This window comes from Stigmatopora argus, chromosome 2 (genome assembly GCF_051989625.1).
Source record: "Stigmatopora argus isolate UIUO_Sarg chromosome 2, RoL_Sarg_1.0, whole genome shotgun sequence".
Lineage (NCBI taxonomy): Eukaryota > Metazoa > Chordata > Actinopteri > Syngnathiformes > Syngnathidae > Stigmatopora > Stigmatopora argus.
In genome coordinates this window covers 23,436,058-23,462,852 of record NC_135388.1, presented here as the reverse complement: position 1 = coordinate 23,462,852, position 26,795 = coordinate 23,436,058, and the positions used below count along the sequence as shown (strand labels likewise).

General features: G+C 46.0%; 1 protein-coding gene across 4 annotated transcripts in view; it reads right to left on the bottom strand.

Annotated features, from left to right (window-relative positions):
- The window catches only part of efl1 (elongation factor like GTPase 1), a 102,240-nt gene that overhangs the window by 62,184 nt on the left and 13,261 nt on the right, over positions 1 to 26,795 (bottom strand). For 3 of the 4 annotated variants that reach the window (XM_077594839.1, XM_077594840.1, XM_077594842.1), the window contains 6 exons: positions 25,886 to 26,023; positions 25,571 to 25,779; positions 22,029 to 22,152; positions 12,495 to 12,571; positions 12,254 to 12,390; positions 12,048 to 12,170 (listed from right to left, as the gene is read on the bottom strand). In XM_077594839.1, coding sequence (XP_077450965.1) covers positions 12,048 to 12,170; positions 12,254 to 12,390; positions 12,495 to 12,571; positions 22,029 to 22,152; positions 25,571 to 25,779; positions 25,886 to 26,023 — 808 coding nt within the window. Of the gene's footprint in view, positions 1 to 12,047; positions 12,171 to 12,253; positions 12,391 to 12,494; positions 12,572 to 22,028; positions 22,153 to 25,570; positions 25,780 to 25,885; positions 26,024 to 26,121; positions 26,262 to 26,795 lie in introns of those variants that run through there. The other variant, XM_077594841.1, reaches the window with a different exon arrangement.

Sequence of the window (26,795 nt, the reverse complement as noted above, 5' to 3'; positions counted from 1 at the left end):
TCGCATCCTCTTTGAATGGCGCCTATGATAGAGTTGCTACCGGGGATGCTATTGCGCGGAGTTGCGAGCCAGTGCCCCTAATGTTCTTATGAGCAGCGAACGAGAAGTAATTTAATACTCCTCGTATTAGATAAAAATAACAGGAAATGCAGCAGCTGAGCTTACCCACGTATTGATTGTGGGTAAAGTTTTATTCTGATAAAGAGTGCTATTGCCTGTCGGCGTTGTGTGCACGAGTATACTTCATTACCCAGAAAGCCCTCTTTTCCCCGCGCATGCACGTTGTGCGTTTCCTGGTCTGAATAACTCATTCGGTGCTTGTAAATGTTGTTATACACGAAAGATATGCAAAAAAGACAGTGCCATGGCCACCTGGCTTGGTCGCATCACGAAATTTTGATCGCATGACGGGCGAATTATTCGATCGAAATTTCCGTCGTAAAACGAGAATATTGTATGAAGAGCGGTCGTGTGACGAGGTACCACTGTATACCGTATTTTCACGACTATAAGGCGCACATAAGTCTGAAATTTTCTCCAAAATAGACAGGGCAGCTTATAATCCAGTGCGCTTTATATATGGACCAATACTAAAATTGTTATCACGATAAAATAAAATAAATCAGTCGATAGGACAACTATGGCAAGCAGCCCCCGACTCTACTATTTTCCCGTAGATAAAGTACTGCGCAGTGACTGCTGGGATATATAGGTTTTTTTTGTCAATACACCCAATGGATTGTGGGCTGCCGATCGGCATCAACACTAGCTAGCTACAATTTGTGAACGGATTGTGGCCTGGCGATCGGCATCAACACAGTTGCGAAGCATGGAAGACAGCCTTGGAATACTAGTTACGTTAGCTACTAGGTAACTACTATTTGTGAACGGATTGTGGCCTGGCGATCGGCATCAACACAGTTGCGAACCATGGAAGACAGCCTTGGAATAGTTACGCTAGCTACTAGCTAGCTACCATTTGCGAATGAATTGTGGCCGCCTGGACGAACGTATTAAACTCAGCGTTTTCGATGGACAATTGTTCAATTCGGACACAGAAAATGAGGACTTTGATGGTTTTGTGGGTGATGATGACATGAGTACATTGTAAAATGGCTAAATAAAGTACAACCGAACTCAGTCTTGCTTCCGTTGCCTTTTTAAAAACATGTTTTTAGCGTGCGGGTGTAGCGTGCATTTAGTACATGTAGCACCAAATTAGTGTGTTCGCCGTTGTAGTATATTGATACTATTAGTGCAAAGTTATCACAGCCGTCAACCTGGGTGTATTGAAAAAAGGACTATTTATCCCAGCAGTCACTGCGTACCGGAAATAGCGTCTGGGGCTGCTTTCGTAGACAGCGCTATTACGGTTCGATAATCATCCATAAATAATATATATACCATGTCTGGCTTCACGAAAAGTGGCAGGCAGCGCCGGGCTTCTTACGCTACGATTTGTGAATGGATTGTGGCCGCCTGGGCGAATGTGTCTGCTTGCACAGTTGTTCGAGCTTTTGCCAAAGCCGGCATCATTTCTAAGGAGCCACATGGAAATGACGGTGACTCTGAGAACGAAGAGGGGACCCGGCTTTTTGGAAGGCCCGTTTGGGCAATTGTTTAATTGCCGCCGCCCCTACCTTCCCCCGCCCCTATCTCCCGCCGCCCCTACCTCCCGAATTAAGTTTAGTGTAAAGTTAGATTAAACTTATTTTTGAGTGTGTCTGCATCGTAATCCAAGAGAGGGAGAGACAGAGAGAAAGAGAGAGACACAGAGAGAGAGAGAGACAGAGAGGGAGACAGAGAGAGGGAGAAACAGAGAGAGGGAGAGAGACACAGAGAGACACACACAGAGAGAGGAAGAGTCCGTCCCTATGGCCCTATATCCCTACCTCTTTCCGTCCCCATGGCCCTATATCCCTACCTCTCCCCGTCCCGGTCCCTATATCCCTATACCCTACCTCTCTCCGTCCCTATGTCTCTATATCCATATATCCCTACCTTTCTCCGTCCCTATGTCCCTATATCCCTACCTCTCTCCGTCCTTTTGTCCCTATACAGTGGTACCTCGACATACGAGCACCCCGAGATACGAGTATTTCGAGATAAGAGTACAATTTCGAGCAAATAATTATCTCTAGATACGAGACAAATTTTGAGATACGAGAACGCCAGGTGGGCAAGACATGAGAGGCTGTTTATGAATTTAGCACACTGTCTTTTTTTACGCATCTCTTTCGTGTATAACATATCTAGCACTGCGCGGAGCGTTGCATTTTTTCAGTGGTTTTTTTCTGTCACTCAGCACGAATGCGATTGCTAGTACGAGGAGAATATATTACTTCTTATTGGCAAGAGGTTGTGCGTTATCCTATTGTGAGGACATTTGTGTGGGGAGACAGGGACAGAGATATATATATATATATATATATATACATACACACAGTGGTACCTCGACATACGAGCAAATCGAGATACGAGTAAAATTTTGAGCAATTAATTACCTCGAGATATGAGACAATTTTTGAGATACGAGAAAGTCAGGTGGCCAAGACATGAGGCTGTTTATGATTTTAGCGCACTTTTTAGCGCAGCGTCTTTTTTGCCGCATCTCTTGTGTATAACAGATATCTATGAGCACTGGGCGGAGCGTTGCATTTTCCCGTGTTTTTTCCCCGTTAGTCAATGCATAATACAAAGTGAACAACAATGGATCCAAAGCAAACAGGTGGAATGAATGTGTGTGTGTGTGTGCGAGAGAGAGTGTGAGAGTGTGTGAGAGAGTGTGTGTGTGAGTGTGTGTGTGAGAGAGTGTGTGAGAGAGAGTGTGAGAGAGAGAGTGTGTGTGTGTGTGTGAGAGAGAGAGAGTGTGTGAGAGTGTGTGTGAGAGAGAGTGTGTGAGAGTGTGTGAGAGTGTGTGTGTGAGAGTGTGTGTGAGAGTATATGTGTGTGAGAGAGTGTGTGTGAGTGTGTGTGTGAGAGTGTAATAATAATCGGACATAGGCCCTGTTGTCATTATCAACAACAAAAAAGCCTACTTGTCATCACACCCAGAAACTGCGTGTGACGAAATTGGTGGTGCTTCTCCATAAGCTGCGTTTACTCGGCAAAAGACCTAAATAAGTGATAGTTACGGAATCTTGTAATTTGGCATTCTGCTGTTATGGATACAGGTCGCTTACCTCTCCCTGTCTTTCACTTACCTTCAGTCAGCTAGTAGGAGGCAGATCACCACCCAAACATCTTTTCATATTACCACAGAAGGGAATGTGTGTTATGTTACCGCAAATTTAGAGTTCTGATGGATGTGGGGAAAAAACTGTCCTATTTGTCCGTGCTTTGTGGGACCTATAGCGTCTGCCAGAGGGCAGCAGCTGGAACAGATTGTGACCAGGGTGGTAAGGGTCCCCTATGATATTCCTGGCTCTGCTGAGGTAACGAGGGCTGGCAATGTCTTCCAGTGAGGGCAGAGAGCAGCCGACAATACTCTGGCCAGTGTTAATCACTTTCTGCATGGCCTTTTTGTCTGCCGCCGTGCTTCCAGCGTACCACACTGTGATGCAGTACGCCAGGATGCGCTCTACGGTGGTTCTATAGAAGGTTATCAGAAGCTTGGTGCCCAACTTGTTCTTCCCAAGTGTGTGTGTGAGAGAGACAGTGTGTGTGTGTGAGAGAGAGTGTGCGTGTCAGAGTGTGCGTGTCAGAGTGTGCGTGTCAGAGTGTGCGTGTCAGTGTGCGTGAGAGAGTGTGTGTGAGAGTGTGAGAGAGTGCATGTGTGTGTGAGAGAGTGTAAGAGAGTGCGTGTGTGTGAGAGAGTGTGAGAGCGTGTGTGTGTGAGAGTGTGTGTGAGAGAGTGTTTGTGAGTGTGTGTTTGTGAGAGTGTGTTTGTGAGAGTGTGTGTTTGTGAGTGTGTGTGAAAGTGATAGTGTGTGTGTGAAAGTGATAGTGTGTGTGTGAGAGTGATAGTGTGTGTGTGAGAGTGATAGTGTGTGTGTGAGAGTGATAGTGTGTGTGTGTGAGAGTGATAGTGTGTGTGTGAGAGTGATAGTGTGTGTGTGAGAGTGATAGTGTGTGTGAGAGTGATAGTGTGTGTGTGAGAGTGATAGTGTGTGTGTGAGAGTGAGTGTGTGTGTGAGTGAGTGTGTGTGTGAGTAAGTGTGAGTGTGTGTGAGTAAGTGTGAGTGTGTTTGAGTGTGTGTGAGAGAGTGAGTGTGAGAGAGTGAGTGTGAGAGAGTGAGTGTGTGAGTGTGTGAGAGAGTGTGAGTGTGTGAGAGAGTGTGAGTGTGTGAGAGTGAGTGAGTCAGTGTGTGAGAGTGAGTGAGTGTGTGAGTGAGAGTGTGAGAGTGAGTGAGAGTGTGAGAGTGAGTGTGTGAAAGTGAATGAGTGAGAGTGAGTGTGTGAGAGTGAGTGCGAGAGTGAGTGTGTGAGAGTGAGTGAGTGTGTGAGAGTGAGTGAGTGAGAGTGTGAGAGTGAGTGAGAGTGTGAGAGTGAGTGTGTGAGAGTGAGTGTGTGAAAGTGAATGAGTGAGAGTGAGTGTGTGAGAGTGAGTGCGAGTGAGTGTGTGTGAGAGAGTGGGTGTGTGTGTGTGAGAGTGTGTGTGTGTGTGAGAGAGAGAGAGAGAGTGTGTGTGAGAGAGAGTGTGTGTGTGTGTGAGAGTGTGTGTGTGTGTGTGAGAGAGAGAGAGAGAGTGTGTGTGAGAGAGAGTGTGTGTGTGTGAGAGTGAGTGAGAGTGAGTGTGTGTGAGAGTGAGTGAGTGTGAGAGTGAGTGAGTGTGAGAGTGAGTGAGTGTGAGAGTGAGTGTGAGAGTGAGTGTGAGAGTGAGTGTGAGAGTGAGTGTGAGAGTGAGTGTGAGTGTGAGAGTGAGTGTGAGAGTGAGTGTGAGAGTGAGTGTGAGAGTGAGTGTGAGAGTGAGTGTGAGAGTGAGTGTGAGAGTGAGTGTGAGAGTGAGTGTTAGAGTGAGAGTGGGTGTGTGTGAGAGTGAGTGTGTGAGAGTGAGTGTGTGAGAGTGAGTGTGTGAGAGTGAGTGTGTGAGAGTGAGTGTGTGAGAGTGAGCGAGAGAGAGTGAGTGAGAGAGAGATTGTGTGAGAGTGAGTGAATGTGTGAGAGTGAGCGTGAGAGAGTGTGTGTGAGAGAGAGTGTGTGTGAGAGTGAGTGTGTGTGTGAGAGTGAGAGAGTGAGAGTGTGTGAGAGTGTATGAGAGTGAGTGTGTGTGTGAGTGAGAGAGAGTGAGTGTGTGAGAGTGTGTGTGTGTGAGAGAGAGAGTGAGTGTGTGAGAGTGTGTGAGAGTGAGTGTGTGAGAGTGAGTGTGAGTGAGAGTGAGAGTGTGAGAGTAAGTGTGTGAGAGATTGAGATTGTGTGAGTGAGTGAATGTGTGTGGTTGAGGATGTGTGTGAGAGTGAGTGTGTGTGCGAGTGAGTGTGTGTGCGAGTGAGTGTGTGCGAGTGAGTGTGTGCGAGTGAGTGTGTGCGAGTGAGTGTGTGTGCGAGTGAGTGTGTGTGAGAGTGAGTGTGTGTGAGAGTGAGTGTGTGTGAGAGTGTGTGTGTGAGAGTGAGTGTGTGAGAGTGAGTGTGTGTGAGAGTGAGTGTGTGTGAGAGTGAGCGTGTGTGAGAGTGTGCGTGTGTGAGAGTGTGCATGTGTGAGAGTGTGCGTGTGTTTGAGTGTGCGTGAGTGTGTGCGTGAGTGTGAGTGTGTGCGAGTGTGAGTGTGTGCGTGAGTGTGAGCGTGAGTGTGAGTGTGTGTGAGTGTGTGTGAGAGTGTGAGAGTGTGTGAGTGTGTGAGAGTGTGTGTGAGTGTGTGAGTGTGAGAGTGTGTGAGTGTGAGAGTGTGTGAGTGTGAGTGAGAGTGTGTGTGACAGTGAGTGAGAGTGAGTGAGAGTGTGTGTGAGAGTGTGTGTGAGAGAGAGTGAGAGTGTGTGAGAGAGAGTGAGTGTGTGAGAGTGAGTGAGAGTGTGTGAGAGTGAGTGAGAGTGAGTGTGTGAGATTATGTGAGAGTGTGTGAGAGTGTGTGAGAGTATGTGAGAGTGTGAGTGTGTGAGTGTGTGTGAGTGTGTGAGTGTGTGTGAGAGTGTGTGAGTGAGTGTTAGAGTGAGAGTGAGTGAGTGTTAGAGTGAGTGAGTGTTAGAGTGAGTGTGTGTTAGAGTGAGTGTGTGTTAGAGTGAGTGTGTGTGAGAGTGAGTGTGTGTGAGTGAGCGTGTGAGAGAGTGAGTGTGTGAGAGAGTGAGTGTGTGTGAGTGTGTGTGAGAGAGTGAGCGTGTGTGAGTGTGTGTGAGAGAGTGAGCGTGTGTGAGTGTGTGAGAGTGAGTGTGGTGAGAGAGTGTGTGAGAGTGAGTGTATGTGAGTGTGTGAGAGTGAGTGTGTGTGAGAGTGAGTGTATGTGAGTGTGTGAGAGTGTGTGTGAGAGTGAGAGAGTGAGTGTGTGAGAGTGAGTGTGTGAGAGTGAGTGTGTGAGAGTGAGTGTGTGTGAGTGAGTGTGGGTGAGAGTGAGTGTATGTGAGTTAGTGTGTGTGAGAGTGAGTGTATGTGAGTGTGTGAGAGTGTGTGTGAGAGTGTGTGTGTGAGAGTGAGTGTGTGAGAGTGAGTGTGTGTGAGAGTGAGTGTGTGACAGTGAGTGTGTGACAGTGAGTGTGTGACAGTGAGTGTGTGACTGAGTGAGATTGTGTGAGAGTCAGTGAATGTGTGTGAGAGTTTGTGGTTGAGTGTGTGTGTGAGAGAGAGTGAGTGTGTGTGTGAGATTGAGTGTGTGTGAGAGTGAGTGTGTGTGAGAGTGAGAGAGAGAGTGAGAGTGTGTGAGAGTGAGAGTGTGTGAGAGTGAGAGTGTGTGAGAGTGTGTGAGAGTGTGTGTGAGTGTGTGTGAGAGTGAGTGAGTGTGTGAGAGTGAGTGAGTGTGTGAGACTGAGTGTGTGTGAGAGTGAGTGAGTGTGAGAGTAAGTGAGTGTGTGAGAGTGAGATTGTGTGAGTGAGTGAATGTGTGTTAGTGTGTGGTTGAGTGTGTGTGTGAGAGTGAGTGAATGTGGTTGAGTGTGCGTGTGAGTGTGCGTGAGAGTGTGTGTGAGAGTGTGTGTGCGTGTGAGTGTGTGTGCGTGAGAGTGTGCGTGTGTGAGAGTGTGTGTGCGTGAGAGTGTGCGTGCGTGAGAGTGTGCGTGTGTGAGAGTGTGCGTGTGTGAGAGTGTGCGTGTGTGAGAGTGTGCGTGTGTGAGAGTGTGCATGTGTGAGAGTGTGCATGTGTGAGAGTGTGCGTGTGTGAGAGTGTGTGTGTGTGAGTGTGTGAAAGTGTGTGAGTGAGTGTGTGTGAGAGAGTGTGTTTGAGTGTGTGTGAGTGTGTGTGTGTGCGTGTGAGAGTGAGTGCGTGTGAGAGTGAGTGCGTGTGAGAGTGAGTGCGTGTGAGAGTGAGTGCGTGTGAGAGTGAGTGCGTGTGAGAGTGAGTGCGTGTGAGAGTGAGTGCGTGTGAGAGTGAGTGCGTGTGAGAGTGAGTGCGTGTGAGAGTGAGTGCGTGTGAGAGTGAGTGCGTGTGAGAGTGAGTGCGTGTGAGAGTGAGTGCGTGTGAGAGTGAGTGCGTGTGAGAGTGTGCGTGAGAGTGAGTGCGTGTGAGAGTGAGTGCGTGTGAGAGTGAGTGCGTGTGAGAGTGAGTGCGTGTGAGAGTGAGTGCGTGTGAGAGTGAGTGCGTGTGAGAGTGAGTGCGTGTGAGAGTGTGTGAGAGTGAGTGAGTGTGTGAGAGTGAGTGAGTGTGTGAGAGGGAGTGCGTGAGTGTGTGAGTGAGAGTGAGTGCGTGTGTGCGTGTGAGTGAGAGTGAGTGTGAGTGAGTGTGTGAGAGTGAGATTGTGTGAGTGAGTGAATGTGTGTTAGTGTGTGGTTGAGTGTGTGTGTGAGAGTGAGTGAATGTGGTTGAGTGTGCGTGTCAGAGTGTGCGTGTCAGTGTGCGTGAGAGAGTGTGTGTGTGTGAGAGTGTGAGAGAGTGCATGTGTGTGTGAGAGAGTGTAAGAGAGTGCGTGTGTGTGAGAGAGTGTGAGAGCGTGTGTGTGTGAGAGTGTGTGTGAGAGAGTGTTTGTGAGTGTTTGTGAGTGTGTGTTTGTGAGAGTGTGTGTTTGTGAGTGTGTGTGAGAGTGATAGTGTGTGTGTGAGAGTGATAGTGTGTGTGTGAGAGTGATAGTGTGTGTGTGAGAGTGATAGTGTGTGTGTGAGAGTGATAGTGTGTGTGTGAGAGTGATAGTGTGTGTGTGAGAGTGATAGTGTGTGTGTAAGAGTGAGTGTGTGTGTGAGTGAGTGTGTGTGTGAGTAAGTGTGAGTGTGTGTGAGTAAGTGTGAGTGTGTGTGAGTGTGTGTGAGTGTGTGTGAGAGAGTGAGTGTGAGAGAGTGAGTGTGAGAGAGTGAGTGTGTGAGTGTGTGAGAGAGTGTGAGTGTGTGAGAGTGAGTGAGTCAGTGTGTGAGAGTGAGTGAGTGTGTGAGAGTGAGTGAGAGTGAGTGAGAGTGTGAGAGTGAGTGTGTGAGAGTGAGTGTGTGAGTGTGAGTGTGTGTGTGTGTGAGTGTGAGTGAGTGTGTGAAAGTGAATGAGTGAGAGTGAGTGTGTGAGAGTGAGTGCGAGAGTGAGTGTGTGAGAGTGAGTGAGTGTGTGAGAGTGAGTGTGTGAGAGTGAGTGAGAGTGTGAGAGTGTGTGAGAGTGTGAGAGTGAGTGAGAGTGTGAGAGTGAGTGTGTGAGAGTGAGTGAGTGTGTGAAAGTGAATGAGTGAGAGTGAGTGTGTGAGAGTGAGTGCGAGAGTGAGTGTGTGTGAGAGAGTGTGTGTGTGTGTGTGAGAGTGTGTGAGAGAGAGAGAGTGTGTGAGAGAGTGTGTGTGTGAGAGAGTGTGAGAGTGAGTGTGTGTGAGAGTGAGTGTGTGTGAGAGTGAGTGAGTGTGAGAGTGAGTGAGTGTGAGAGTGAGTGTGAGAGTGAGTGTTAGAGTGAGTGTGAGAGTGAGTGTGAGAGTGAGTGTGAGAGTGAGTGTGAGAGTGAGTGTGAGAGTGAGTGTTAGAGTGAGAGTGAGTGTGTGTGAGAGTGAGTGTGTGAGAGTGAGTGTGTGAGAGTGAGTGTGTGAGAGTGAGTGTGTGAGAGTGAGTGTGTGAGAGTGAGTGTGTGAGAGTGAGTGAGAGAGAGATTGTGTGAGAGTGAGTGAATGTGTGAGAGTGAGCGTGAGAGAGTGTGTGTGAGAGAGAGTGTGTGTGAGAGTGAGTGTGTGTGTGAGAGTGAGAGAGTGAGAGTGTGTGAGAGTGTATGAGAGTGAGTGTGTGTGTGAGAGTGAGTGTGTGAGAGTGTGTGTGTGTGTGAGAGAGAGTGAGTGTGTGAGAGAGTGTGTGAGAGTGTGTGTGTGTGTGTGAGTGAGTGAGAGTGAGAGAGTAAGTGTGTGAGAGATTGAGATTGTGTGAGTGAGTGAATGTGTGTGAGTGTGTGGTTGAGGATGTGTGTGCGAGTGAGTGTGTGTGCGAGTGAGTGTGTGTGCGAGTGAGTGTGTGTGCGAGTGAGTGTGTGTGCGAGTGAGTGTGTGTGAGAGTGAGTGTGTGTGAGAGTGAGTGTGTGTGAGAGTGAGTGTGTGTGAGAGTGAGTGTGTGTGAGAGTGAGTGTGTGTGAGAGTGTGCGTGTGTGAGAGTGTGCGTGTGTGAGAGTGTGCGTGTGTGAGAGTGTGCGTGTGTGAGAGTGTGCGTGAGTGTGTGCGAGTGTGAGTGTGTGCGTGAGTGTGAGTGTGTGCGTGAGTGTGAGTGTGTGCGTGAGTGTGAGTGTGTGTGAGTGTGTGTGAGAGTGTGTGTGAGTGTGTGAGTGTGAGAGTGAGAGAGTGTGAGAGTGTGTGAGTGTGAGTGAGAGTGAGAGAGAGTGAGTGAGAGTGTGTGTGAGAGTGTGTGTGAGAGAGTGAGTGTGTGAGAGAGAGTGAGTGTGTGAGAGTGAGTGAGAGTGTGTGAGAGTGAGTGAGAGTGAGTGTGTGAGAGTATGTGAGAGTGTGTGAGAGTGTGTGAGAGTATGTGAGAGTGTGAGTGTGTGAGTGTGTGAGTGTGTGTGAGAGTGAGAGAGTGAGTGTGTGAGAGTGAGTGTGTGTGAGAGTGAGTGTGTGAGAGTGAGTGTGTGTGAGTGAGTGTGGGTGAGAGTGAGTGTGTGTGAGAGTGAGTGTATGTGAGTGTGTGAGAGTGTGTGTGAGAGTGAGTGTGTGAGAGTGAGTGTGTGTGAGAGTGAGTGTGTGTGAGAGTGAGTGTGTGTGAGTGAGTGTGTGACAGTGAGTGTGTGACAGTGAGTGTGTGACAGTGAGTGTGTGAGAGAGTGAGATTGTGTGAGAGTCAGTGAATGTGTGTGAGAGTTTGTGGTTGAGTGTGTGAGAGAGAGTGAGTGTGTGTGTGAGATTGAGTGTGTGTGAGAGTGAGTGTGTGTGAGAGTGAGAGAGAGAGTGTGTGAGAGTGAGAGTGTGTGAGAGTGAGAGTGTGTGAGAGTGAGAGTGTGTGAGAGTGAGAGTGTGTGAGAGTGTGTGTGTGAGAGAGTGTGTGTGAGAGTGAGTGAGTGTGTGTGAGAGTGAGTGAGTGTGTGAGAGTGAGTGTGTGTGAGAGTGAGTGAGTGAGTGTGAGAGTAAGTGAGTGTGTGAGAGTGAGTGTGAGAGTGAGTGAATGTGTGTTAGTGTGTGGTTGAGTGTGTGTGTGAGAGTGAGTGAATGTGGTTGAGTGTGCGTGTGAGTGTGTGTGAGAGTGTGTGTGTGAGAGTGTGTGTGAGAGTGTGTGTGCGTGTGCGTGTGTGAGAGTGTGCGTGTGTGAGAGTGTGCGTGTGTGAGAGTGTGCGTGTGTGAGAGTGTGTGTGTGTGAGAGTGTGTTTGAGTGTGTGTGAGTGCGTGTGAGTGCGTGTGAGTGCGTGTGAGTGCGTGTGAGTGCGTGTGAGAGTGAGTGCGTGTGAGAGTGAGTGCGTGTGAGAGTGAGTGCGTGTGAGAGTGAGTGCGTGTGAGAGTGAGTGCGTGTGAGAGTGAGTGCGTGTGAGAGTGAGTGCGTGTGAGAGTGAGTGCGTGTGAGAGTGAGTGCGTGTGAGAGTGAGTGCGTGTGAGAGTGAGTGCGTGTGAGAGTGAGTGCGTGTGAGAGTGAGTGCGTGTGAGAGTGAGTGCGTGTGAGAGTGAGTGCGTGTGAGAGTAAGTGCGTGTGAGAGTGAGTGCATGTGAGAGAATGCGTGTGAGAGTGAGTGCGTGTGAGAGTGAGTGCGTGTGAGAGTGAGTGCGTGTGAGAGTGAGTGTGTGTGAGAGTGAGTGCGTGTGAGAGTGAGTGTGTGTGAGAGTGAGTGCGTGTGAGAGTGTGTGAGAGTGAGTGAGTGTGTGAGAGGGAGTGCGTGAGTGTGTGAGTGAGAGTGAGTGCGTGAGTGCGTGTGTGCGTGTGAGTGAGTGTGAGTGTGTGAGAGTGAGATTGTGTGAGTGAGTGAATGTGTGTTAGTGTGTGGTTGAGTGTGTGTGTGAGAGTGAGTGAATGTGGTTGAGTGTGCGTGTGAGAGTGTGTGTGAGTGTGTGTGCGTGTGAGTGTGCGTGTGTGAGCGTGTGCGTGTGTGAGCGTGTGCGTGTGTGAGAGTGTGCGTGTGTGAGAGTGTGCGTGTGTGAGGGAGTGAGTGAGAGTGAGTGTGTGAGTGAGAGGGAGTGCGTGAGTGTGTGAGTGAGAGTGAGTGCGTGTGTGCGTGTGTATACATACACGCACACACACACATATCTTAGTAAAAATCCAGGGTCATCATAAGCTAAATGCTGACAAGGTAAAGACGACAAAAACGTATTTCTGACTAAATTATAGAAATTTTATTATTTTTCTCTTTCGTGGTGGTGCAGATGTTTGGGGCAGGGCTAGAATGATACCGAATTAAACATGCAGTCCACTGCTACAAGTTGTGCCTCCCTCCACTTCCCTATAATACTACTGACTTAATTGTAGCAGTGGATATTCAGTGCAATTAGACTTGTTTTCTAATAATAAACCCAATTCTACCACTACAGCTCTCACCCCATTTACAATCATTATTTTTCACTTTACTCTGTATTTAAAACACAAAGAAGAGAGATGAAGATGTGTTTGCATACATACCATTTTTCAGTTCCTGCGTCCTCTCAGGCAAGGTGTCAAATTGTCGTACTCCAACACTCATGAGTTTCTCCACTTTCTCTGCTGTTATGTCTAATGGACTCGGAAGCTTATTACACACCATAGCTATAGAACTGTCAAAGAATAATCTGAAATTATATGAATACAAATGACAACCAACTAGAAAATCAAACAATAAGGAAGGATACAGAGAACAGCATTAGATACGGGTAACCACTGGCTGCATATAGCAGAAAGAAGGACTTTAGGGTCAGAATGGCGAAAATCCCTAGCCGTCACCTTGATACCAAGAGATGTCAACACCTTTTCAACCTTCTCCTTGTCTCTGTTGAAGAAAATATTTACAAAACAACAGGAATTATACAATATGAAAAATTATAAAAGAAGTGAGGCTGTTTTATTTCCAATTTGAAAAATGTTCTGACGTACCTACGCGTAACAACTTCATATAAATTCCAAATGTTATCCAGAACGAGCTGAACAAAAAGTGGCTTCTTGCCTTTCGACTGGAAAAAGATAGAAAATTAAGAACATTAGGAAATTTATTTTCAAAATGTGGTATAAATTAATTTGTTCAAAGCATTGCACTCTAGTCACTCAGTCTCTTGTCAATCTCTCTCTAGTCTCTTGTCAATCTCTCTCTAGTCTCTTGTCAATCTCTCTCTAGTCTCTTGTCAATCTCTCTCTAGTCTCTTGTCAATCTCTCTCTAGTCTCTTGTCAATCTCTCTCTAGTCTCTTGTCAATCTCTCTCTAGTCTCTTGTCAATCTCTCTCTAGTCTCTTGTCAATCTCTCTCTAGTCTCTTGTCAATCTCTCTCTAGTCTCTTGTCAATCTCTCTCTAGTCTCTTGTCAATCTCTCTCTAGACTCTTGTCAATCTCTCTCTAGTCTCTTGTCAATCTCTCTCTAGTCTCTTGTCAATCTCTCTCTAGTCTCTTGTCAATCTCTCTCTAGTCTCTTGTCAATCTCTCTCTAGTCTCTTGTCAATCTCTCTAGTCACTCACTCTTGTCAATCTCTCTAGTCACTCAGTCTCTTGTCAATCGCTCTCTAGTCTCTTGCCAATCTCTCTAGTCTCTTGCCAATCTCTCTAGTCTCTTGCCAATCTCTCTAGTCTCTTGCCAATCTCTCTAGTCTCTTGTCAATCTCTCGTCGCCCTCGCCCTCTCCCTCTCGTCGCCCTCTCCCTCTCGTCGCCCTCTCCCTCTCGTCGCCCTCTCCGTCGCCCTCTCCCTCTCGTCGACCTCTCCCTCTCGTCGACCTCTCCCTCTCGTCGACCTCTCCCTCTCGTCGACCTCTTCCTCTCGTCGACCTCTCCCTCTCGTCGACCTCTCCCTCTCGTCAATCTCTGTCTCTGTAACCATCTCTCTCTGTCTGTCTCTCTTCCAATCTCTGTCTCTGTAACCATCTCTCTCTGTCTGTCTCTCTTCCAATCTCTATCTGTCTGTCTCTCCCGATTTCTATCTGTCTGTCTCTCTCCCGATTTCTATCCGTCTGTCTCTCTCCCGATTTCTATCCGTCTGTCTCTCTCTCTCAAATTGGGTTCTTGAAAAACCCTCCAGAAGCCACATGGCCCTTCTAAATTGTACATGAAAGAATGACCTAACTGAAGAGGTTATTGATTGGCTAATATAGGGTAAGAGGTCAGGGTAAGCCAATCAGAGAAAGTTTGATAGAGTAGGGGTTGGTCTTACTAGCAGCAACACACAAATCCAGTTTTCGGACACAGAAGACTGTTTATACAAACAGCAGGTGAGGATAACCGAGAGTGGAGTCTTTCAGGACGGGGACACCAGGAATTGGTGGCCTGTCAAATCATTTATATATCTGCTTCTTGCACTTATCCGAGTTTGGGTTGCGGGTTCAGCAGGGAAGCTCAAACTTCCCTCTTCCAAGAGTCATCCTGATCTGATGAGAATTTTGAGAATTTATTTCCCTAACAGGAGTCACAAACAGCGCGCTGGGGCAGTCTATTACTATATTAGCCTAAACAGAGGGGTAATAGAATGACAGACTGTGGTCTTTGCAAACATTATTATACAAGTTAAAAACAAAGTGAATATTTGCGTTTCTCCGATTGGCCAGCAGCCCATTAACTTCTGCCCATCGTCCATGACGCGTGGGGGATTTTGGTTGTCCAGGTGTGCATTCATCTGATAAGATAAGGGAGTGTGTTGCTTCCTTCTTTGGGGTTTTCTGAAAACAGGGGCCTTTTGTATGCCTTTATCTCCATATGTTTTATGGCCTCCCAGTGGGCCAGTAGTTTTGCCAAGGAATGTTCTGCTCAAGAAAATCAGACATGGACTTTTTACTGGATATATTTCAATGTTTCTGGTTTTTATATTATTACTGGGTTTTAAAGACCATTTCCCTTTACTATTGGGGAGCTTTATAACCACCTTAGTGACTTTAACCCCCAAGTTAGAAAAATCTGCCTCAGTGCCCCAGGCTCTGCTTCCTCATTGGAAGGTGTGTCGTTGGAATTGAGGTCTTCAAAGTATTCAAACCATCGACTCACAATATCCTGAGTCGAGGTGAGCAGCGCGCCATGCCCACAATACACAGTGTTGATGGTACACCGCTTTCCCCTCCGGAGACATCGGATGGTGGACCAAAATTCCAGAGAAGCCGTCGAGAACACGTTTTCCACAGCCTCACCAAACTACTCCATTGTTTCAGAGACCAGAGTCGCATGCCGTTTGAGCCATCAGCAATGTTCCCTCTAAGATGCACGCGTGCACATTTGCGCACTACTCTTGTGTTCTCTGCGCACAGCAAACAAATGCAGAGCACAAGATAAAAGGCAACCTGAATAGTAAAAAAATAAACATTACAATTTGTTCTGTGCCATTTCCCAACAGAGAGTGGCAGCGTGTCACTGACAAATGACAAGAAATGGTAATTACCGATAAAACTATGACTGACACTGTCCAGACAATGATATGTGGTTAGTTACGCAGCAAATCAATGCCATTAACAGCACTTTATGCCTAGAGCCAGGACTTGCTTAGAAGAATAAAAGAACAAAGAAGAAAATAAAACCCCTTTTCAAAAGTATGTGGCAGAAAACAGCACTGCTTTTACTTTGAAACTTGTTTACAGTGTGCATGAACTCTGCCAATCAGAAAACCCTCAAAACAGAACTAGTTTCACATGTGGAAGTCATTTCTTCCTCTTGATCTTTTTGGCTGGTTCTCCATACGTGATTCTATATGGCTTGAGAAATTATCTTTACTGGCAATATGAGGCAGTTTCTTAACCCTAAAGAAGTTCCACAGGTTGTCCAACATCTCCAGGACGGCACATCCAAACGTGCTGCAGCAAGAAAGTGTAATGTTTCTCCCAGAACAATTTTCAGAACATGCATATTTCAGGAGACTGGAGGATATTCTAGGAGAGCTGGAAAGGTCCGTAGAAGGTACTCAACCCATCAGCAGGACGGAAATGATCTTCAGAGGGCTATTAGTGTGAATGTCGCTACCCCCAAAAAATCAGGAACGCATTTCATAAAGGTGGCCTGAGGACCCGACAGTCTGTAGTGGGTCCTGTACTCACTGCCCAGCACTGTGGAGATGGACTGGCATTTCTGTGAGAACACCAGAATTGAAAAGTCCGCCACTGGCACCCAGTACTTTTCATAGACAAGAGCAGGTTCACCCTGAGCACCTGTGATAGACAGTGATGGTCTGGGGAGGCATATTGGTAGAGGGATGCACAGACCTCTACTACCTAGGAAATGGTGCTCTGACTGCCATAAGGTATCAAGATTAAATCCTTGAATCCATTGTTGGACTCTGCACTGATGCAGTAGGTCATGGTTTCATCCTAATGCATGACAATGCCCAGCCTCACATGGCAAGAGTAAGTAGGAAGTACCTGGAGGCTGAAGTAATTGGAACAATTGAATGGCCTTTACGATGACTTGACTTAAACCCAATAGAACAGGGGTCTGCAAACCGGTCCTCGAGGGCCGCTGTCGGTGCAGGTTTTTAATTGCACTTCTAATATACCAGATTGGTGGAGAGGTTCCCTCTTATAGGTTGGAACGAAAACCTGCACCCACTTTCTGGAATAGTTTGGAGATCGCTGCAATAGAACATGGATAGCGAACAAGTTAGGCACAAAGAGCAACATTTTTAAACTATGAGTCAATGAGCCATACCACGGAGTGACCTCCCAAAACAGACACACAAAAACAAACAATTAAAACCATATTATTCACCACAACACTTTCTTCCCTTTCCAAAAAAATGTGTGCATTTCAAGGTACCATATTTACTCGCATGTAAGCCGCTTCTGTCGGACAAAAAAAATGACTGAATTGAGGGTATGGCTTCTATGCACGAAACTGCCAGTTGATGACGGCATGACATGATGACGTCACAACGCAAGACAATGCGGCCGATACGGTCATTTATTTTAATATAGAGAAAAGATAAACAGATAAAACGCTAAACTAAATTTATTTTGACGTCAATGAATGAAATTCAAGAAAAAAACGTATCTTTCATAAAACGTGAAAAAACTCACGTCCCTCGCTCGGGGAACGGTCATCTTAGCTAGGTCGGGGCGCGGCCATCTTAGCTTGGTCGGGGCGCAGCCATCTTAGCTAGAGAGCTGCCGTCTAAACAGAGTTAAACGTGCGCTGACTGGCCAGACGCAAGTAGCCTTGATTTTGAAATAAAACAAAATTCCACTTTGATTTTTTTTCGTTTTATTTCTTGTTCGAAAGTGACAACTATTGGAAGTAATATGAACCATCTAAAGAATTGAGATATTTTGACATTAGAAGCAATATGGCTGCCACAAGAACTTCTGGCTTATACGCGTGGGCTGCTTATATGCGAATAAATACGGTAAGTGTCCACCCTCAACACACATCAAATGCAACTTAGCCAGAGTTAATATATCAACTACCCTGGAGGTTGCTGTGGCAAAAAGCCGCCTTCATTTTGCCAGAGAGCCACATATGGTTTGAAAGCCACAAACAAAGAACATTTGTGGGACACTATATTTCGGTCCATTAGACATCAACAGGTTGCTTCTCAGACTGTACAACACCTCAGAGATATGCTCATACAGATCTGGGAGGAAATGCCACAAGACACCATCCATCTTCTCATTAGGAGCAGGCCGCGACATTGTCAAGCATTCATACAAGCTCGTGGGGGACGCATAAGATACTGAAAAGCATTTTGACTTGCATAAATAACATTTTAGAAAAAAGGGACTAACCTTCCAAATCATAGCACTTTGATTTTAGGGTGTCTACACAATTGAGACTTCTGTAGGATGAAAACTTATTTTCAATAAAATAATTGCTGTCCTTTTGTTCCTAAGACATTGCCCTGTTGTTGTGTATATACAGTGGTACCTCGAGATACGAGCTTAATCCGTTCCGGGACTGAGCTCGTAAAACAAGATTCTCGTAACTCGAGCGGAAGTTTCCCATTGAAATGAATGGGAAACAAATTAATTCGTTCCAACTCTCTGAAAAAAACACCAAAAACAGGATATTGGATTGAAAAAAATGTTTTATTTCTTATAATTCGCCATATATTGACAAAGTAATAAATAACGAGTGGTTTGATAGTAATAATGTGTTTAATATGAGTAAAATTAGACACATTTCGCGGAGGGTATAGACAGCGGCATACACGGAGGCGGGGGGGGGGTGGGGGCTGCTCGGGGGGGCTTTATCCACGGCAACAATGCACTCGTAAACGAACAAACAAATTTAAATTAACTTGGATAACTATATACAGACACTCAACGTTTAATGTAACTTCAAACAAAACTAAATTCTAAATTTGTTGTAATCTTTTTTACCTTACGTAGTTCTACGGGTTGACACCACCTGGCCGCTCCGCTGAAGTCTTCAAAACGAACGCATCAAGAGTTGTTTGTTTTTGTCTACGCTTCAAAATATTTCGATAATGTCGCATACAAATGTCATCACAATAGGATAACGCACGACCACTTGCCAACGAGAAATAGTCTTTAAAGAACGATCGCGGGAGCATCTTTCCTTAGAAAGAATAACAGGAAATACAATAGTTGACCTTACCCACGTATTGATTGTGGGTAATGAAGTTTTGTTCTGAGAAAGGTTGGCATTGCCTATGGGTGTTGTGTGCACGAGTATACTTCATTACCCAGAAAGCCCTCTTTTAGCCCGCGCGTTGTGCGTTTCCTGGTCGTATGAGAAACTCGTCTGAATTAATTAGTTCCGTGCTCGTAGATATTGTTATACACGAAAGATATGCAAAAAAGACCTGGCTTGGTCGCATCACGAAATTTTGATCGCATGACGGGCGAATTATTCGATCGAAATTTCCCTCGTAAGACGAGAATTTTGAATGACGAGCGGTCGTATGACGAGGTACCACTGTATAGTGAGTTTTATATTGAGATCTGATGTAGCTAATGTTTTTGTTTGAAGTGTTCCTTTAAATTTGTGAGCAATGTATATACAGTGGTACCTCGTCATACGACCGCTCGTCATACAAAATTATCGTCTTACGGCGGAATATTTCGATCGAATAATTCGCCCGTCATGTGATCAAAATTTTGTGATGCGACCAAGCCAGGTCTTTTTCTCATATCTTTCGTGTATAACAATATCTACGAGCACGGAACGATTAATTCAGACGAGTTTCTCCTAAGACCAGGAAACGCACAACGCGCATGCGCGGGCAAAAAGAGGGCTTTCTGGGTAATGAAGTATACTCGTGCACACAACACCCATAGGCAATGGCAACCTTTCTCAGATTAAAACTTCATTACCCACAATCAATACGTGGGTAAGCTCAACTATTGTATTACCTGTTATTCTTTCTAAGGAAAGAAGCTCCTGCGATCGTTCTTTAAAGACTATTTCTCGTTGGCAAGTGGTCATGCGTTATCCTATTGTGAGGACATTTGTGTGCATCATTTTGGGAATATTTTGAAGGCAATACAACAGCAAACAGTCCATCGATAGCGAACGTGAGGGTGGAGGAGTGGCAAACCGCCAACCCGGAAAACGAAGGTAACAAAAAATTACAACAAAATTAGAATTCAGTTTTGTGTCAAGTTACATTAAACGTATGTTTGAGTGTCTGTATAATAATAATAATCGGACATAGGCCCTGTCGTCATTATCAACAACAAAAAAAGCCTACTTGTCATCACACCCAGAAACTGCGTGTGACGAAATTGGTGGTGCTTCTCCATAAGCTGCGTTTACTCGGCAAAAGACCTAAATAAGTGATAGTTACGGAATCTTGTAATTTGGCATTCTGCTGTTATGGATACAGATCGCTTACCTCTCACAGTCTTTCACTTACCTTCAGTCAGCTAGTAGGAGGCAGATCACCACCCAAACATCTTTTCATATTACCGCAAAAGGGAATGTGTGTTATGTTACCGCAAATTTAGAGTTCTGATGGATGTGGGGAAACTGTCCTTAAGCCTATTTGTCCGTGCTTTGTGGGACCTATAGCGTCTGCCAGAGGGCAGCAGCTGGAACAGATTGTGACCAGGGTGGTAAGGGTCCCCTATGATGTTCCTGGCTCTGCTGAGGTAACGAGGGCTGGCAATGTCTTCCAGTGAGGGCAGAGAGCAGCCGACAATCCTCTGGGCAGTGTTAATCACTTTCTGCATGGCCTTTTTGTCAGCCGCCGTGCTTCCAGCGTACCACACTGTGATGCAGTACGCCAGGATAATCTCTACAGTGGTTCTATAGAAGGTTATCAGAAGCTTGGTGCCCAAGTTGTTCTTCCTAAGTACCCTGAGGAAATGGAGTCGTTTCTGAGCCTTCTTCACCACTGCCGTGATGTTTGTAGACCATGAGAGCTTATCCGTGACGTGGACCCCCAGGAATTTAAAAGGACTGGACCCTGTCTACACATACTCCATTTATGAGGAGTGGGGCCAGATCTGTGCCGTGTTTGCGAAAGTCCAGGATTATATTAATCAAAGTTAATTTAAATTTGTTTGTTCCGTTTACGAGTGCGTTGTCGTGGGAAAAAAAGCAAAACCCAAACCCCCCCACTCCCCCAAACGTCTCTGTCTCCCGTCGGCGAAATCTGCCCAATTTTAGTTAGATTAAACACATTTTACAAAAGCAAACAGCACATCGATAGAGAAAGTCAGGGTGGAGGCGGGGCAATTACAGCCAACCCGGCCAGTATCAAACTTAAATACAAAATTAGAATTAAGTTTAGTGTAAAGTTAGATTAAATTTATTTTTGAGTGTATCTGAGTCGTAATCCAAGTTCAATTAAATCTGTTTGTTATTAAACGAGGGTGTTGCCGTGCAAAAAGCGCCCCTTTCTCTCTGTCCGTCAAGCTCTCTCTTTCCCCCTTTCGAAAATTAGAATTAAGTTTAGTGTAAGGTTAGATTAAATTTATTTTTGAGTGTGTCTGCATCGTAATCCAAGTTCATTTAAATTTGTTTGTTATAAACGAGCGTGTTGCCGTGCAAAAAGCGCCCCCACCCCTCTCCGCCCCCTCTCTCTTTCCCCCCTCAAAATCTGTATAATTTAAGTACTATTAAACACATTTTAGTAATATTAAACCACTAGTTATGTGTTACTTTGTTAATAGATGGCGAATTAGAAGAAATAAAACATTTTTTTCAATCCAATATCCTGTTTTTGGTGTTTTTTCAGAGGGCTGCAACGAATTAATTTGTTTTCCATTCATTTCAATGGAAAATGTCCGCTCGAGTTACGAGAATCTCGTCATACGATCTCAGTCTCGGAACGGATTACGATCGTATGTCGAGGTACCACTGTACAGACGCTCCCCTACTTACGAACATGTCTGCAAATTGCGTTTATGTCGAAAAATGTTCGTAAGTTTGATTTAGTATTGCGCGCCTTTTTCCGAGTAGTGCTTCTTTCCGCCGCTAATACCGACGCCTGGCGCTGAGCGCTCAGCTCACCCAGCATCCACCTTCCTCTGCCCAGTTCGTTGCAGTGCGTAAGTTGCGCAAGTGCGTGACGCATCTCCAGTGCGCAAAGAACCTTTTTCATTTTTATCATGAAATATCTCGTGCAGCCATTTTTCAATATGGTTGGTGAAAAGCGAAATGCTTCTAATGAGGGAGGTGCAAGGAAGAGGCAAGCCATTTCATTTGAAACGAGTGGCAATAATAACGAAGCTTGATGCGTGTGAGAGTGGTGAGCATTGCACGGGCATACAACTTTAATCGTTCAGCCGTCAGTACCATTTATAAACAGAAAGATCGAGCAGCAGGACCCAAATATTGAACGTTGCACAAAGTTTGCAAATCAATTGAATGATGCCATACAGTGCTACCGCATCATTTATGATGAAAAAAAGAAGAAAACTGCAATTGTCGTTAGATCGCTTCTTTCGGCCAGTTTCTAATACATAAATCTCTCTCTCTATACAGTACTGTACATATTCTCTGCATTTTATTAAATGTTTTTTAGTACAAACCAATGCGTGTTACTTATACAAGCCTTAAACATACAAATGCACTTATATAAACCTTCAATATACTTATATAGGCCTTAAACATAAATTATAATACAAAATATAGCACTGAATCATTGATATGAACATTCACTCGGAACCTAACTCGTTCGTAAGTAGTCGAGCGTCTGTAGTATACCAGTTGGAGGGAGTGTATTTATGTTTGTGGGGATGTTTGATTTCATTTGATGTTTTGTAACTTGGATTTGTTCTATTTCTAGCATACTTTTCGTAACCTGAATATTTCATATTTAGAAGCATTAGTAAATAGATGTACCACTGTATTTCCTTTACACACGTCAATTCTCTGATCTTTTAGAACCATTAATGACTGTCTGAGTCTTAGTATTTACATGCAGTAAAGCAATCTCAATATTTGGGGTTTTAGGGGCAAAAATATTGGGTCAAATATAGCTGTGATATCTCAATTTTGTCAAGGTCGTACTGTCATAATTTAATAATATTAAAAAAAAAAAATTACCTGAGCTCCTTTCATGATCTTCTTAACTTTTGCATTGAGATAGAAATCGCCCCAAAGGGTTTTGCGAAGCACCAGTGGATTAATCCCCATCTTCTCACTGTATATTTGAGCGAAATGTTGGATGCTGCAAATACATACACACAGACACGCACAAACAAAGCAATTTTAAGACAGATAGCAATAGTTTTCGACCAAGGGTTAGACAGAAACCCTAACAATAGTTGACCATGATTGTAGCTAACCATGTACATTTACTTATACCGAAGTTCACACTGATCGCCTGACGTTCACCATGTGTGGGAATGCAGCTGGCTGGTTTCATGGTAAAGCCCGTGACCGGACGATTCGCCGAAAGACGTTTCGCCGACGGACGTTTCGCCGACAGACAGTTCGCCGACTGGATGTTTCGCCGAAACTGGATTCGCGCGCTTGCCCCGCCCCCGGATCGTGTGTGTATGTTTTTCAACCACGGCACAAAAACAACACAATGAGAAACATCCCCACTTTTATTTGTTTAATAAAACAATAAATGAAACACTAATTTTTTCGGCGAAACGTCCGTTCGGCGAAACGTCCGTTCGGCGAAACGTCCGTTCGGCGAAACGTCCGTTCGGCGAAACGTCCGTTCGGCGAAACGTCCGTTCGGCGAAACGTCCGTTCGGCGAAACGTCCGTTCGGCGAAACGTCCGTTCGGCGAAACGTCCGTTCGGCGAAACGTCCGTTCGGCGAAACGTCCGTTCGGCGAAACGTCCGTTCGGCGAAACGTCCGTTCGGCGAAACGTCCGTTCGGCGAAACGTCCGTTCGGCGAAACGTCCGTTCGGCGAAACGTCCGTTCGGCGAAACGTCCGTTCGGCGAAACGTCCGTCGGCGAATCGTTCGAGTATCGGTAAAGCCAGCCTTAATCTACAAGTTTGACCACCCTCGTGCACTAAAAAACAAGAACAAAGCCTTGCGGCCTGTCTACTGGATAAGCAACCACCGGAAAGCCTGGATCATGAAAGCCTTCAGAAAACTGTTTCATCTCAAATGCGAAGCTGTACCTTGCTGAAAGACCCTTCAAGACAGAAAAGCCATGCAGAGAATGATCAAAACCGTCATCCGAAGATCATCGGCTGCTCTCTGCCCTCACAGGATGACATTGCAAGCCCTCGCTACCTCAGCAGAACATTGTTAGGGACCCATAACACCCTCTGGCAGACGCTACCTGTCTCACAAAGCACGGACAAATAGACTTAGGGAGTTTTTTTTCCCGGAGCCATCAGGGCTCTGAACTTGCATTAGCACGGTACACAATCCCTTGTGTGCAATATCTTAGATTGTACAATATTTTAGAATTTACCTATGCTGGAGAGTGCCCCTTCGGGAGACTACCTCGTTCTGCTGACGTGGGCAATGACAGTGAGACCTGGAGGGGAGTGATTGGAAAGAACGCCCCCCCTGATCGAAACCTGAGTGGTGTTCATGGATTGACAATAATGAACATCATGTTCAAGCATAAGGGTGTCCATATGTGCACTTGGCACCAGGACACCCTAGGCCGCAGTTCGATGATCGACTTTGTGGTCGTGTCATCGGACCTGCGGCTGCATGTCTTGGACACTCAGGTAAAGAGAGAGGCGGAGCTGTCAACCGATCACCACCTGGTGGCGAATTGGCTCCGATGGTGGGGGCATATGCCAGGCCAGCCCGAGAGACCCAAACGTTTCGTGAGGGTCTGCTGGGAACACCCCGGCGGAGTCCCCTGTCAGAAGGAGTTTCAATTCTCACCTCCAATATAGCTTCTCTCATGTCCGAGAAGAGGCGGGAGACATTGAGTCCGAGTGGACCATTTTCCGCGCTTCTATTGCTGAGGCGGCAGACCGGAGCTGCAGCCGCAAAGTGGTCGGTGCCTGTCGTGGCGGCAACCCCAGAACCCGCTGGTGGACACCGGCAGTGTAATGGATGCCGTTAGGCTGAAAAAGGAGTCCTACCGGGCTCTTTTGGCCCATGGGACTCCGAAAGCAGCTGACGGGTACTGGGTGTTCAAGCGGCACGCAGCTCTGGTCATGTCTGAGGCAAAGGCATGGGAGGAGTTCGGTGAGAACGACTTCTGGGTTGTTTTAAGGAAATTTTGGTCTACCATCCGACGTCTCAGAAGGGGGAAGCAGTGCACCGTCAGCACAGTGTATAGTGGGGATGGAGCGCTGCTGACCTCGACTCGGGATGTTGTCAATCAGTGGGCCGAATACTTTGAACACCTCAATTCCACCGACACGCCTTCCCATGAGGAAACAGAGCCAGGGAGACTCTGGGGTGGACTTTCTTATCTATGGGGTTGAAGTCACCGAGGTGGTTAAAAATCTCCTTGGTGGCAAGGCCCCAGGGCCGGATGAGATCGCCCCGCAGTTTCTAAAGGTTCTGGATGTTGTGGGGCTGTCTTTGTTGGCACGCCTCTGCAACATCGCGTGGATATCGGGGCCAATGCCTCTGGATTGGCAGACCGGGGTGGTGGTTCTCGTTTTTGAAAAGGGGGACCGGAGGGTGTGTTCCAATTACCGCGGAATCATACTCCTCAGGCTCCCCGGGAAGGTCTATTCTGGGGTACTGGAGAGAAGGGTCCGCAAGGAGGTCAAATCTTGGATTCAGGAGGAGAAGTTTGGTTTTCGTCCTGGCCGTGGAACAGTGGATCAGCTCTACACCCTCAGCAGGGTCCTTGGTGGGTCATAGGAGTTCGCCCAACCAGTCTTCATGTGCTTTATGGACTTGGAGAAGGCGTTCGACCGTGTCCCCCGGGCAGTCTATGGGGTTCCCGAACCCCTGTTACGCGGGGTCTGGTCCCTTTATGGCCAGTGTCAGAGTTTGGTCCGCGTACCCGGCAGTAAGTCGGATCAGTTTCCGGTGGGGTTGCACTCCGCCAGGGCTGCCCTATGTCACCGAATCTTTTATGGACAGAATATCTAGGCACAGCCATGGTGGCATTGAGGGGGTCCGGTTTGGTGGCCTCAGTATTGCATCCCTGCTTTTTGCAGATGATGTGGTTCTGTTGGCTTCATCAGGCCGTGATCTCCAACTCTCGCTGGAACGATTGTGTGAAGCGGTCGGGATGAGAATCAGCACCTCCAAATCTGAGACCATGGTCCTCAGTCGGAAAAAGGTGGCCTGTCAGGGATCAGGTCCTTCCCCAGGTGGAGGAGTTTAAGTCTCTTGGGGTCTTGTTCACGAGTGAGGGAAGAATGGTGCGGGAGATCGACAAATGAACATGCTAACTCCACAAATAAGGTCAGAACCCACCGGGGATTGAACCCTCGATCTCACAACTGAGGCGGGCATAATAGCTTCCACCGGGCCGCCTAATGTTTACTCATCAATTAAAAAAAAAAAAAAGACTGAAATCAATGGATTGTAAAAAAAACAAGCATGGCTAAAATGGAAAATCATAATCTGAATGAGGTAAACTGACAATGACAAAACATTTTTTTCTAACTCTTGAGATGCCTGCTGATTTTGTGAATACGTGCTTGTTACAGGCCCAAATGTATAGAACAGCAAGACCCAGCCTCACCTCAAGCCCCACCCATCAATAGCACTGGCAAACACGACATTCCCTTGATCAGGAGCGAAGTAGAGATGAGAATCATCAACCTCTTCCAGCCCAGCACTCCAGTCATATACTTGATCCCCATTTGGTGCTTCAGTCCAGTTGTCTTTATTTTTTTCTGCTTGGCCCTCCATCACCCTGGATGTGAACAAGGTCCCCGTCACCGCATTTACCTAAAAAAAAAAAGACGGCATAACACATCAGAGTACTGGCGTTGAAATGGGCGAACACACTACTACATGCTCAGAGTTTTGTAGAAAAGTTGTTCTAGCTTTTTACCTTTTCCATGATCTTTTGCAAATGGGCATACGCCTCCTGAGGGGTAAACTTGAGCTCCATGATAAGTCGGTCTATTTTATTAATAACAAGAACAGGCCTGATGTTCTCCAGCCATGCCTGTCGGAGCACGACCTGGGTCTATTAGAAAAACAAATACATTTTGGGTACATGGAATTCCAAACAAGATCAGCAAAATGTGAACCTGTTAATTACTTAGGTAACAAAACATTTTGTACCTTTTCATTTTAACCAAAAGGACAGTACAGTCACAGCTTTCCAATGATATATAAACCATTATGCAATGGCTTTCCATCCCTGGGAAATTATAACTTGAAGCTAGGCAGTATCTTAGATAATAAAGCAGTGTTTCTCATTTATTTTCTGTTGCACTCAAGAAGAATCAAACGTTTCATCCCTCTCTCGCCAACTACCTGCTGCCACTGTCAATAGTATAATTATTGTTTAAAATTCCAAGTACACGTCTCTGCATAAAATTGTATCCTGAAAATTAAAGAAAACAATTAATGAACAATTAAGAATTAATCAAACATTTTTAACATTTTTGCTTGTAACAAAAGAGCCTTAATGTGCGTAAATTATTTATGTTGCTTATGTTTGTTAATGATGTACTGTTTATTGTTTATACCTCGGATAAGCAAAAGAAAATGAGATGATCCAAATATGTGGGACATTTTCCGCTGAAAAAACTCAAGCGGCTTTTTACCGTGATTGGTGTGTAATTGTAGAAAAGACATGGCCGCGATAAACGAAACACCACTGAGTAGGATCACCCCCAATATAACTACCACAATACATATTTTTGTGCCTATACAGAAATACAAGTACAATTATCAAAAAGTGTATAATTATTAAATATTACAGCTATAAGCCTGTAAAAAGACTGTAATGT